Source organism: Mustela nivalis (genome assembly GCF_964662115.1).
Source record: "Mustela nivalis genome assembly, chromosome: 14".
NCBI classification, from domain to species: domain Eukaryota; kingdom Metazoa; phylum Chordata; class Mammalia; order Carnivora; family Mustelidae; genus Mustela; species Mustela nivalis.
This window is the reverse complement of record NC_139033.1, coordinates 5930615-5944561: the sequence shown is the minus strand read 5'-3', so window position 1 is coordinate 5944561 and position 13947 is coordinate 5930615. Positions and strand designations below refer to the sequence as shown.

General features: G+C 36.3%; 1 protein-coding gene across 2 annotated transcripts in view; it reads right to left on the bottom strand.

Annotated features, from left to right (window-relative positions):
• The window catches only part of TAOK3 (TAO kinase 3), a 184140-nt gene that overhangs the window by 48829 nt on the left and 121364 nt on the right, over nt 1-13947 (bottom strand). For both annotated transcript variants that reach the window (XM_082699774.1, XM_082699775.1), the window contains exons 10-11: nt 7883-7976; nt 6797-6878 (exon numbers count right to left, since the gene is read on the bottom strand). In XM_082699774.1, the coding sequence (XP_082555900.1) occupies nt 6797-6878; nt 7883-7976 (176 nt within the window). The remainder of the gene's footprint in view (nt 1-6796; nt 6879-7882; nt 7977-13947) is intronic.

The window sequence follows — 13947 nt, the reverse complement described above, 5'->3', positions numbered from 1 at the left end:
AGGGGGGAGAAAAAAACAAAAACTGAAAATGAGAGAACAGATTTTGGGAGGCAAGATTTACATTTATAAAAGCAATCACATAAAATAGGCCTATTGATTTTGCAGAAATAATAAGCTGTGACTCATTTCATATAGCCTCTCATTTTGTATAAATCTTATAAAGAGGTAACTATGCTCTTCTCTTCTTCCTCAAGCCCCATTTTGTGGACTTCATCCTAGAGTTTACTTGAGAACTCTTGAGATTTACTTTAATGTATAAGTTAATAATGACTAGTAGCTTAGAGTCTTGTAACTTTCAAATCTCAAGGATTTGAATATATATAATACATAGATATATAATAAGTAGAAGCAATGCAGAGTTATAGATATTATTGTTTTATGTGTATATATAAAACAATATATATATTGTTATTGTTATAATCTGCCTCAATCTTCCTATCCACTCTGTTGAAATAGACTTGTATATATTTTGTTTTCTTGTGGTCATACCCAGTGTATGCTTGAAAATATGGCAGCCATTCAATTTATTTACAAGTTATAATTCTGGCAATTTCATTTTGCCTCTACAGAGCTGTACAACCAGAAATAAGGGAAAAGGGCCTTTGAAGAGTGAAAGTAACTGCCCCAAAGTCCATAAACTTTTCCTTGTATAAAAGGCCTTCACTTTTTTTTTTTTTAAGATTTTATTTATTTATTTGACAGAGATCACAAGTAGGCATAGAGAGGCATGCAGAGAGAGAGAGAGGCGGAAGCAGGCTCCCTGCTAAGCAGAGAGCCCGATGCGGGGCTTGATCCCAGGACCCTGTGATCATGACCTGAGCCGAAGGCAGAGGCTTTAACCCACTGAGCCACCCAGGTGCTCTAAGGCCTTCACTTTCAATATTATCAGTGATCTTTATACATATTCTGGTTTCCTAGTTTCTTAGCCTGTATCAGTTTGGAAAGAGGGAATAAAAGTGGGAGAATAGAGAGGATGGAGAACTATAGAACTAGAGTTACTTGTTGTAAAAAGAACTGTCCTTTGAAACTTCTTAGGCACCTTGACACTCAGTCCATGAGTAACACACCTACCAACCAACCACATAAAAATGAACAAAGGTTTGTGGGCTGTTTTGCAAAGAGGAAAATGCTTCTCATGTTGTCCTTTTATACACCAGGACTTGATGAAACACTATTGCTTCTGAGCCATCAAGAAACGAAATTATGTTCATCATGCTTTCTTTAAGAAGGCAGAGAAGTAGATCATGTATTTTGACAAGATTATGCGGAGAATGATCAAAAGTGGGAGGAGGAAGTTTTGTTTTTTAAAGGAGAATTTTGTTATGTGGAAAATTCACTTACATGAAATTATAATTTGAAGATATTGGGAAAATGGGATATGATGTGGTAGGCCTTGGATGATGGAATGGATTTCATTTCTTCCTAAGTTAGACAGCTATAAAAGAGGAGTAGGGCCACTGTGAGGACATGTACTTGTCTTGTGGTTCTTCACCCTGACTTTGCTGTCAGGGGAATTGTGGCTTTTGCTCCTGCTTTTATAAAATATCTCTTCCTCTGCAGAGTCCTTTCTGAAAATGAAACACTATTCCCGGAAGTGAGTGCAGCCTGCATATTTCCAGATGAGACCGAAAGGGAGAAAGTAAATTATTTTGCTCCTCTGGTACTTGTGATTATATAAGAGCAAACTGGTTTTCAGAGAACTTCAAGCTATAACTTAGGATCAGTGAATTTTAGAGCAGGAACAGCTCTTAGAAATTCTTTTATTTTCAAGGTGTGGAAATTCAGGCACGGAGAGATTAAGTGATTTACACAGCCAAACAGTGGAAGAGTTACCTGTAACCCACATTGCCTCATTTGGTGTTTGTTGTTGGTGGTCTACCACCACTGTTGTCTAAGACAAAGATCTGATTGTGTCACTCATTGGGACAGACACTGGTGTCCCATTTATCCCCCATTCCAACCTCTTTTCCTTGCCTTCATCTATTTTAAGTACTAGAAAGTAGAAAGGGTTGAACTTCAGCCTCTTTTGGAGTTACAGATAACAGTATGACCGAGTTTTGGTGAACAAGATACAAAGGGAGAAGCCCCTGAGGAAAGTTTTGTTTTCTAAAGTAAAAAGGCAAAGCACCTGACGAGATAAATAAATAAAATCTTAAATCTTCCTCCTTTTTCCCTCTTGGGATAAAGACTTGAGTCCTGGAGATGCAGCAGCCATTTTGTGACCAAGAAGATAAAAGCCACATACTGAAGATAATAAAGTAGGCAGACAGAAGGAGCTTGGATCCATGGTGATATTGTTGAGCTGTTTATTGTTCTGCACTGCTTATATTAATATCTCCTTTCTCAGTGCTCCGGGTTTCTTATTGTACAAGATAATTAAACCTTTACCTGTTCAAGCCTTTTAAAACTGATAAACTCAACATCGTAAACACATGCCTGTATGATGAAGTCTGGCCTTTTACAGCCAGGCTCATGCTTGTATTTCTAGGTTCGAATCTAGTCACTCCTAGTCCGCTTTCCCATCCAATGCATATAGTACATTCTAGATAGTTCTTAAATCATGCGATGTGTTTCACACCTACATGCCTTTGCTTATGTTCTTTCTGCCTGCAATCCCATCTCTTCCCTGTTCTCCAAAGCCCATTTTTCTCGAAACCCCTACAACTAATAGGTTCCCAGATCCTTTGAAAATAATGGTTTTATTGTTCTTGAGATATATTTCCTTGAAACATGTAAATGATAAAGAAAATACATAAAAGTAAATCATCCCAAGTTCCACCATCCAGAAATAAGCATTATTAAATAGAAGAACATCATTTCGGACATTCTCTCTCAGGACAATGGATATCTAGAAATAATTTTAATGAAAATATTACATATGCTAATTTTAAGAAAGTCTTTTAAATTAAGGTATACTTAAATGTAGCAGAATTAGATGACAAAGAGGTAAACTTTAACTTTAGTTATAATTTCTTTGCCAAGAGTTACCACATCTTAAAATATCCTCTAAAGTTAACCAAAGAGAAAAAGAAAAAAGATGACAGAGATTGGAGTTACTTTTTTTTTAAAGCTATGCCTTTCGACTTAAGGATTATTATTGACTATCTACTCTAAAAAATAGGAAAATTAGTATACTTATCTTTCTTTCCTACTCCTAGATTGTTCTAGTTACATTCGTATTTTTACATTGTCAATATTTATAGCACTTACATTCTGCTCTTTAACCATATCAATGATTTTACCTTGACTCTATATTTTAATGGATTCGAAGTGAAGGTGACATTTTAAAATGTCAGGAAGAAAATGTGAAAAAAAGATGAATTACCTAAAAATATTTGGGAACAAGATAGCCAACTGGGAGGGAAAAAGTTGACTTATTTGTAACAAATTTTTGCATGACCTCTCTAAAGAAGCCCAGCATAAAGAACATAAAAAGAGAAATAGGGAACAAATATTTGCAAGATCTACTACAAAGTAATAAGGAAAACAAAACAAAACAAAACAAAACCCTAACAACCAGACAAATGGGCGAAGATCACAAAGAGTTTAAAAAAGGGAAACCAATAAGCTTTCAACTTACGAAAGACACTCAACTTAACTCATAACAAGAAATACAGATTAAAACTGTAAGTTCTCCACTGATCTGAGAGCCAAGTTCAAAAAGTATTGGTCCTCATACTTTGTTAGTGGGACTATAAATTGGTGCAATGTTTCTGGAGGATGATTTTGTATGTGTTCAAATTTAAAATCTATATTCCCTGTGGTTAGCAATTTCACTTGCAGGATTTTAATCTTTAGATATCCATATACAGGTATAAAATGACACATATACAGAAACTCACTGCAGTCATTCCTAACAGCAAAAGACTGCAAACACCATAAAGAAGTTGGTTAAAACAAGTACTGTCATTCTGAAAATATTATGGATCCACTTATAAGAATGAGGTAGCTCTACATGCAGAAACATAAAACAATAGGCCTAACATACTATTAAGGAAAACAAGCAAACAGATAATCAAGGTAGAATAGTGTTTACAGTTTGCTTCTATTGGTGCACAGATAAATCACAATATTTACTTCCATATACACAGAACATTTCTAGAAAAACATGCACAAAATTGGTAACAGTGGTTGCTAACTCTACAGAGGGTCCTAGAATAGGAAGGAGATTTACTTTACATACTGTTCTTTTGAAATTTGTACTACCTATTCAACATGAAGAATGTAGTCTCTTTAATCAAGCAAAAGAAATATATAAAAATTTGGGTGTCAATTTAAATTTGGTGTTTGACGCCAGTCCTTTTAACAGTTTCTTCAGTTCCTAACTCATTCTTTCTTCCTTCCCTCTCTCTCTCTTTTTCTTTCTTGTTTTATCACTAGATTGACTGGATTCTGCAATTGAGCAATTTTTTAAAAAGCTGTTAGAAAAAAAAAAATCGACTAAATCTGTGAGGCTTGAAAATGTCAGCTGCCTGTATAGCTAAAGAGCACCTTAGTTAGGTCAAAGATCCATGCCAAAATACCTTTTTTTTCCCCCCAGCCTATTTGTATGAATCTTTCTTTATCCCTGGAGTTCAGGAACTTCATCAGGTTATAGAAGATCAGTTCCATGGTGTCTGTCTTCAGGGCTCTGCTTAAAAATCATCTTCCTAGAAAGGCCTTCCCTAACTCCTCATCTAAAACACCAGCTCCTGGGGCACCTGGATGGCTCTTTTGGGAGAATGTGCAACTCTTGATATCAGGATTGTGATTTTGAGCCCCACACTGTGGGTAGAGTTTAGTTAAAAAGAAAAAAAAAAAAAAAGGAATGATAGGTCCTATCACTTTTCATCCCTGTCCCTGCTTTATTTTTCTGCAGAGAAAACTATTACGGAGGCGCCTGGTGGCTCAGTAGGTGAAGGGGATGATCAGGGGATGATCCTAGGGTCCTGCTTCTCCCTCTCCTTCTGTCGCTTCCCCTGCTTGTGATCTCTCGCTCTCTGTCAAATAAATAAATAAAATCTTAAAAAAAAAAAGAATTTACTATGAACTGATATCATATATTTATTTGTGTGTTTAGTGCTTGGAACAGTGCTTGGCACGCAATAGATCATCAGTAAATAACTGCTGAGTAAATAAATTGTGGGCTCATGTCATTTGGCTCCCCAAATCAAATTAAGACTAACTCAAGTCAAATAAAGGTCCAAACATTTATTTCCAATGAAGTTTTCTTCAGGTATATCCTTAAATATCTTCTGCTATATGTGTTTCACTTTCTTCTTTGGAAGTAACAGGCTGCTGTATATTAGATTTCCTATCTTCCACATGTGTCATCTTAATTATGATCACCTTTACAATTTTTCCTCTTGCATTTAACTTTGCTTTATTTCCTTACAACTTTCTGTCACTGGACACATCCTACGTGGGTTGGTTCATTATATCAGTTCGTTGTTTATGATTTTGTGTTTTAATTTTTCTCTTCCATTTCTTTTCTTATCTCTGCCAGCTTGTTTTTTTATACCCTTCAGGTGTCTGGGTCCTAAAACTCATCTTTGGATCTTATATTATCTTCTTTGAGGTGCTTTTCCCCCTTAATTTTAATATAGCCCCAAATTATCTCTTTCCCTTTATGGTAGTGCTTTCTACCCCATCCCCCAATTAAAAACTTTTTCACCTACTTCAAAGTAATAAAGATATTACTTTATCTTGGGTTATCTGGTGCTTTGTTCTGGTTGTCATTTTTCCTTACAGAAATCTGGAGCTGTCATGGAGGTATGTAGAGTAGAGTTCATGTCTAGAACACATGATGGCCCTACACCAAAGGGAACTATATAGAGTCCTTTGCCTTGTTGCTTCAGCCACCATATGCCTGTGAGCTGCTATTTACAAGAAGAAAAAACTTAATTTTCCGTGGAAAAACTCTCTGGCTTCAGACCTACCTCTTCAGGAATACTTAAAGCCAGAGAACAGAATAATGTTTACAAAGTCCTCAGAAAAAGAAAATGTAAACCAAGAATTTATGATCTAGACAAGGTGCTCTTCAATTATAAAGGCAGCTGACAGTCTTTAGCTTTCAAATTTAGTCAATATAATATTTCTGAGCTTTTCTTAAAACCAACCAACAAAAAGAGTTAAAAAAAATATATATATATGTATACAGAAAGAGGTTAAATAAATCTGGAGTAGTTTATGCCAAATAAAAGACATTTATATTGTAAAAGTCTCCACACACTTGACTGATATTAATGGAACCTACATATGAAGTTTATAGTAAAATGCTACATGAAGAAATGCCCCAAAATGCGATGTTCAAGTCAAATGAATGGAGTTAATGTGACACTCCCGTCACCAACATGTATGATGTAATGTGATGTAAGAGTACGCTTTGTGTACTTATTGTACATCTTCACTGCTTGATGGTTTGGCAACAACCTAACTGAAAATCCCCGAGTTGGCATGTGAACCACTGGCAGACTGCCCTGGAAGCACTGTATTGAAGTTGGTGCAGATATTAGTCATAGGAACATCACAATGATGACCAGAGCAAAGAGAAATACTTGTCATAGGCAGAAAGAGGGAGGGGGGAAAAAAGAGAAGATGGAAAATATGGAGGAAAAAACTGTCCACATGGAATATATAGCACCATCCACTGTGATAATCTTGCTATTTCTATGCCGAGCTATTATCTCTGGGTAAATGACAAGGCAGCACGTTCTAATCCAGTTTGTCATGATGAGCTGCCACAGGAATGATGTACTCTACTACGCTACAACATGCCTTTAAATCCCCCTCCTCAAATATAAATTTGAAAAATTACCCTTAATAGCTCCGCTGACGTTGGCCTTTCCTGAGGTATTTTCTGCAAGCAGTAATCAACAAATCTCCGAAAGGAGTCTGTCCTGTATGTGCAAATACATGGAAAGAAAATAAAATCAGGGTCTGTGGAATACACTGAGTACTTAGAACACTCTCATTCAAGGGAAAGATTTACATTTTAAGAGATCTTTAATAAAGTGGACCATTTTCAAGTTTATGGTATCTAAAAATTAATTATCTGGATAACGAATGTGGAGAGTTTCAAGTTAGTCAACACATAAACACACCTTAACATATAAGCAAGGTCAAATCATAATTTCTGGCAAAAAATGAAAAGTATTATATTTATATATATAATAATTTTACATATATTTTTCTTTCCAAGATGACAACTCTGGTAAGTCTCAAGCCTATGTTCTTCACGGCTGGTTGGTAACTTCTCCATCACCCACCATCTATAACCAGGTAGTAAAATTTGAAGCATAAGGGAAGGGATTTAGGAATATGGTTTCTGGAGGAAAAAACATCCTTCTCTTGGGAGGAGGAAAGAAGTTGTCCACTCTTGTTTAAAACTTCCCTTATTCTATAACTCTTCTGGCCCAAACAGCTATCAAAATGTTATAATTTTCTGTAGGGAATGATACAATTCTGAATACACAGTGTATATTCTGTGTCAACATACTTAAATATAATATAATAAAAGATATGACAACTGGAAAAATAATGGCATCAGAGAAGGTACTTCATCTCTGCCAAGAAGTGGTAAGAGCTGAGATGATCAATACAAGACTGTCAGGATTTAAGAGTTGAGACTATTAGGAAGACAGCAAGGCATGTTCCTTGTAGAATTTCAGTTCCTACACACACATTAAGAACATAGTACAAGTGACACTGAGGGTAGAAAATAAGTAAAAATGTGTGTGTGTGCATAGCCAATTCACATCTATAAAGCACCACTGTCAGTTACTATCACATATGGTGAAGGAATGTATGGTTTCTAGGTCAGATATTTAAAATGTGATTCAGTGAAAGTGCCAAGTACATGTGGTGATTCCCTTAGAGATTTAAAATGAGAGCAGAGTCTTACCATTCATTAGACTGTAGCGTTGGGGAGTCGTTCTGGGCAATGTGGTATAAGGCACTCATTGCGTTCATGTTGAAAAGGGGGGGCTTCCGTTCCGCTGAAGGACAAGAAACACAATAAAGCAGTTCTTTAAAGAAATCAGGCAGACAGAGAAATAAGGCTCTGTGAGCAAAGCTTTGCCACTAAAGCAATGGCTCATTACTGTCATCAAGCCACATACTCCACTTATTTTAATCCGAGGTCAGCCCAGGATAGCCTTTCAGAAGCAGCTGCTCATCATCCTAATGTATACTGGCAAAGTCCCTAACAGACCCATTTCAGAAGATTCAAAAGAAAAATTTATTTTTTTCTCACCTATCTTCAAATGCTGGTCTTTGCTTGTGTTCCTATAATAGGTATGAACATCTTTGTGTGTATGTGTTTTAATGTAAACATATGTATTCACTGAAAAAGTCCATAAGGCACAGAAAAATAGAATGAGAAAAATTATTATAGAATGGAACATCTTCAACATGACTAACATAGCAAGGAAGATAACATAATTCAATTCAATAAACACTGTCTGAAGTCTCATCCAGGCCAAATAAATGGTACAGGTGATGGCAGAGGGAAAAGGGGAGGAAGCGGGGGTGGCGGTAAATCACAATCAAGTTTGGTCCAGCCTTAAGAGAAACTCAGTGAAATTAGGTATTTCTTAATAGATTTATTCTATCTCAGCCCATCCTGATCTTTTTTTTGGAATTTCTGTAGCTCTATTTTAGTATACTGCTTATTTGGCATGTACTCTCCAATTGCACTTACATAAACATAAAATCTTTTCTCTCAAAAGAAATCATTAGCTCTATGAGTAAGATCTTACAACCCTAGTACTCTTCTTATGCTTTTATTCCTCAAGCAATATATAATAAGGTGTTATTCACATATTAAGTGCTTGATTTGTTGACCAAAGGAAAAAAAAATCAAGCTCTAGTTCTGAGTGCAGTTAGTTTTAGATTATTTACTAATTATTATGCCCTAGAAGAAAAATCACTATCTCATCCTACCATGCTTATCTTAATGGATTCTTTACAGAGTCCCACCTTGTAATTCATAATCTAATTCTCAGGCTATATCAAATATCTTGGTTTTCAAGCACTTTTACAATGGTGAATTTGGCTTACTCTATGAAGTAACACAAAAGACATTTTGACTCTCAGAAGGATGAACCTATGAAAAGCCAGGGTGAGAAAACAAAACAAAAACTGTCCAAAACTTGGAATGAACAATTTTAAGAGTAGTGAACTTTAAGTTACTGGCAGTACCCCGGCAGGAGACGACTATGGTTATTCATGCATGATGCTCTGGAGGGGCCTCTTACAGTCTTGTCTAAATGTTCTCTGATACTTTTAAAATGCACAGTATACCATTCTATAAATATTTTTTATTAGCCTCTCAGAAGAATACTATATACTCATGACATAGCTACCAGTATTACAGGGGCATGGACTATAGACTGTTCACAAGTGGAAATTTTTAGAGTTGTAGTGTGGACAAATGGATTTATATCTGTTTCAAATGTAGAGGAGTTCAGGTTTAGGTTCAGGTTTATCTATCTATCTATCTATCTATCTATCTATCTATCTATCTATCTTTTTCAGGAGGTACACAGTGGAGAGTTTCTAGAGCTTGGCCTTCTGACAACTCCAAGTATTTGAAGTCACATGGAAGGAGGAACTCACCATGTCACCATCGATGGTTTCCCATCATTCTTAGAGTCCTTAAACACATAGCCTATCTGTCTTTATTAACATGACCCTGGAGACCTCTGTTATTTCATTCTGAGAAGCAATGCTTCCCCACTCTTCTCAAGTCATCTTTTGCTTCACTGAGAGAAGCAACTTCAGTGCCTTTCACACATAACTGCTTCCATTGTCCAGACTCCCCTTCCACGTTCATTCCCTAAGCTTTATCTGGTTAATTTTTGCCAACCTTTCAGGTTTCATCTTAAATATAATTGCATTTTTACATTCATTTCATAAATACTTATTTAATGTTTATTATATGCTTACAAGCACTTCCTTAGGGAAGCCTTCTCTGACTTCTCAGACTAGGTCCTATTAGATTTTGTCACTGCAAATTATGTTTTTCCTTTCTACTACCTATACATATGGTGATTCCCTTAGTTAATTATTTGAGGAGTGACTAAGTCTTGGGGCTCTCATCAGATTCTATGTGATGGCTTCATTTCCTGCCAGAAGGAGAGGAACCCTCTCACTTATAGGCAAAAGGTATAAAACTCAAGCTGCTCAGAAGAACACTGAATTGTACTAGAGAAACAGTCAGGAAGGGGGACTAAAGAAAAAAAGAGAATACAAATCTGGAAAAAGGATGAAGGAACAAAAAGCAACAGCAAGACCCCATTCAGTAGTGACAAGAAGGGCAGTAGCTTGGATTTGAAGCGGGAATGGTGACATTCTAAGGAGCAAACCCTGCTGTGAAGACACACGATGGTAGAAGAGCTGCAGTAGAGAAGCAGGTGACTGAAGGTGTTTTAAATGCCACACGGCTCTATGGTCTGAGGAGCATTTGCTAAATACTAGTTTCAGATGGCCTCAGCCACATAAATCCTCTGAGCTATGGTGGCGGCACTCCTTGCTAAGCCAGCATACCATAGAGCGAGGACTGGGAAACTATGGTCTGCGGCCAAATTCACCTAGAAGTCCGTTTTTGTAAGGTTTTATTGAATTACAGCCACGTTTATTATTAACACTATCTATGGCAGTTTTCATGCTATAACAGCAGAACTGAGTAGTTATGACAGAGAATATATGGCCTGCAAAGCCCAAAACACTTATTATCTGGTCCTTCACAGAAAGTTTGTCAACCCTTACTGTAGAATACAGTGGTCTGCATACAGTCTTCCACAGGAGCAGCAAAAATAGGAACTAGGAGTTCTTTTGAGGCCACTTTGCAATACGTAATTCAGATTTTCTCAAAAGAAATGAAAAGGGTGGGAGCATAAAAAACTGAATTAACTAAAAGGAAAAAAATAATGATTTCTATTTAAAGACAATGACCAAGTTTTTGTGGCAAATGATTTCTTATGAACGAATGCGGTTGAAAACCATAATAATTATCGGTAACAGTAATCAGTACCATGTACTGAATTCCTACCGCAGGTCAGGCACTCAACCAGGTGCTACCTGTCATTCAGGATTCTGAGACTAGCTCAGCAAGGAGAGTCCTATTATTCTAAGCATTATTTCCCAGCTAAAGAAACTGAGATTCAGTTAGCCTAAAATAAGGAAACTAAGTCACATGGTAAGTGGCTAAATCGGGATTTCAACCCATCTTGTAAGAATCCAAGAAATGGGTTCTTTTCACTAGGTCTCAGTGCCTTTTCAACAATCCTGTGCATTTTATGATAGACTGTACTGCTATTTTTGAAAAAAGAGCCGAGGGGGCGGTGACTGGCTGGCTTGGTCAGTAGAGCGTGTGACTCTTGATCTTGGGGTGGTGAGTTCAAGCCCCAAGTTAGGTGTGGAGATTACTAAAAAAATAAATAAGCTTAAATCGATAAACTTTAAAAAAACCATCAGCAGCTTTAAGAAGAGTAAATATGCCTGCCTGTCCCCAACAACCATCACACATTCATTTATTATCAACAATGAGTGGCTAATGTGGGATATGAAAACCCTAGGCAAAAAACCCTACATGACAACATTTATGTTTTTATGTGTTTGTGTTATTTTTCCCCACCGGAGAGTTTATTTCTGAGCACAATAAATTCCCTGACAATGCTAATGGACCATTTGCCAGCTTCTATCATGACCTTTGCAAGTGAACCAAGTGTCTTTCGGTTAAACAAATGAATACCATATTAACTTCTCTTGAAATAATCTTGAAAAGTAAAATATTTGCTGACTGGACAATTTCAGTGTCCAAAGATTTCAGAGGGTTGATGCATTTAACTAGTTCTTCAGTGGAAAATTAATTTAGCAAAAAATAATTTGTGGAACAGGCTTTACCACTTAGGAACTATAGAGCTTGATCCAGGAAAGAACGATAGCGCCAGTAACATTATCATCTTCTTCCTCTCGATGTTACCTCAGCAATTTAAATTACAGATTACGGAGCCTTTAAAAAAATACACAGTATTGTAGAAGAAATGTCGTAAGGAAAGGGGACAACACTATCCACAACTTTCAAGGTAATTTCAACATTAAAAGTAGAATTTAAAGTATATCAAATATATAGAAAACTTAGAGAAATCATTGCTTAGGGGTTAATAGGCAGCCAGTTACTCTTTTTTCATGTGAAAAACTGCTCTTCTTTAATATGTTCATTTACAAGACTAATGCTACAGAGATAGAGATAAAGAGAAAAGGGGTCAAAAAGATACTTGTATGGTCTGTTGCATTAGCAATACAATGCATTTTGAATAATTCTTGATAAGTTAAATGTCTTTGGTAACAAATTTACTGAATGAATATTAACTGAGCATGTACTTCCATCTTTCTATGAATCTAAGATGCCAGTGACTATAAAATGTACTACTATTAAGATGCACCACAATTTTATGTGTAACTTGGAGAAAATGCTGCCAATTATAAAATGCTGTTGCATTATTCAACCTCCCCATTGAAAGAGATGTTAAAATGTAAATTAAAATTTTGGATGAAATATGATACATATCAGGACAATGTTGTTAATGTTTGTTTATTGAGTACATTTATTGAGTATACTATGTGGGGATTATAATAATAAGAACTTTAAATCTATATTTTCATGTAATCCAGACAATCCAGTAAGGTAGGGTAGAGGTTCTTCTTCTCTCTCTCTTTTTTAAAGATTTTACTTACTTACCTGCGATAAAGACAGAGATAGCGAGAGTGAGAGAGAAAGAAAAAGAGAGAGAGCACAAGCACAAGCCAGGGGTGGGGTGGGGGCATGGACAGAGGGAGAGGGAGAAGCAGGCCCCCAGCTGAGCAGGGAGCTAGATGAATCCCAGGACCCTGGGATCATGACCTGAGCCAAAGGCAGAGGCTTAACTGACTGAGCCACCCAGACACCCCCAGGTAGGGGTTCTTATTATGTAAATTTCACAGAGGGGTCAAATAATTTGATGGAAGTCACACAACTAAGAAATGGCAGAGCTAGAATTAGAACTTAAGTCTGTCTGACCACACAGTCTATGTTTGTAAGCATAATTCAATAGTATCATCTGTCAATTTGCAGGAATAGCCATTGTGGAGGGTAAGGCAATTCAGGAGATGGATACTTTGTTTTTTAATTCAGTAAATCATTGAAGGCAATCCAAGGCTGATACAGAGACTGTATTTTCATACATACTTTAATTCATTTTTATAAAAAATAAAATAAGAAATTAAGCATATTCCAGAGCCTCTTTCAAGAGAGTAAGTTCTAAAAGTATTTCCTGGGATAAGTACCTCTTTCACCCAGTGTGAAATGCTGTTTGAAACTTCAGTGATTACTACATCCATACAGTACAAAAAGTGATGTGATGTTATATTTAATCATCATAAAAAGGTACTTGTCTGCTCTATTTAAGAAGGTTGGAAAGGGCAGAATCCACGTTAAAAAGATTATGGTAAGAAAAAACTTGTTAAAACAATGGGTGGACACTGATGAGCAGTAAAGTTCAACTTAGGTAGTAAATCCTCTTAAATTTTTGTAACAGATGAGTTGCTGCTATGGCATCAGTTTATAATTTTGGTTCATTTTAGAATATAAATGGCAAAAATAGGAATAATCCTATATACAAATGCAATTAGCTGTTACTGAGCCTTTGTTCTGTGCTAGGCATATGTTAAACACTTTACATATGTTATCTTATTGAAGTGACAATATTCAGAGTATATGTATTGTTATTTTTACTTAGGTGAGAAAACTAAGGCTCAAGGAAGTTGAGAAAGTTGTCCAAAATCACATTCAGGATGAACATGTTATACAACTTCAAAAGGTATCACTCACATGCTAGACTACATGGGTGCCCTGCTGGTATAAGTGCAGCCATTTGGGGTGCATAAACAAAGGCCAGCTAATGTTGGTAAAGCCAAAATTCAAAT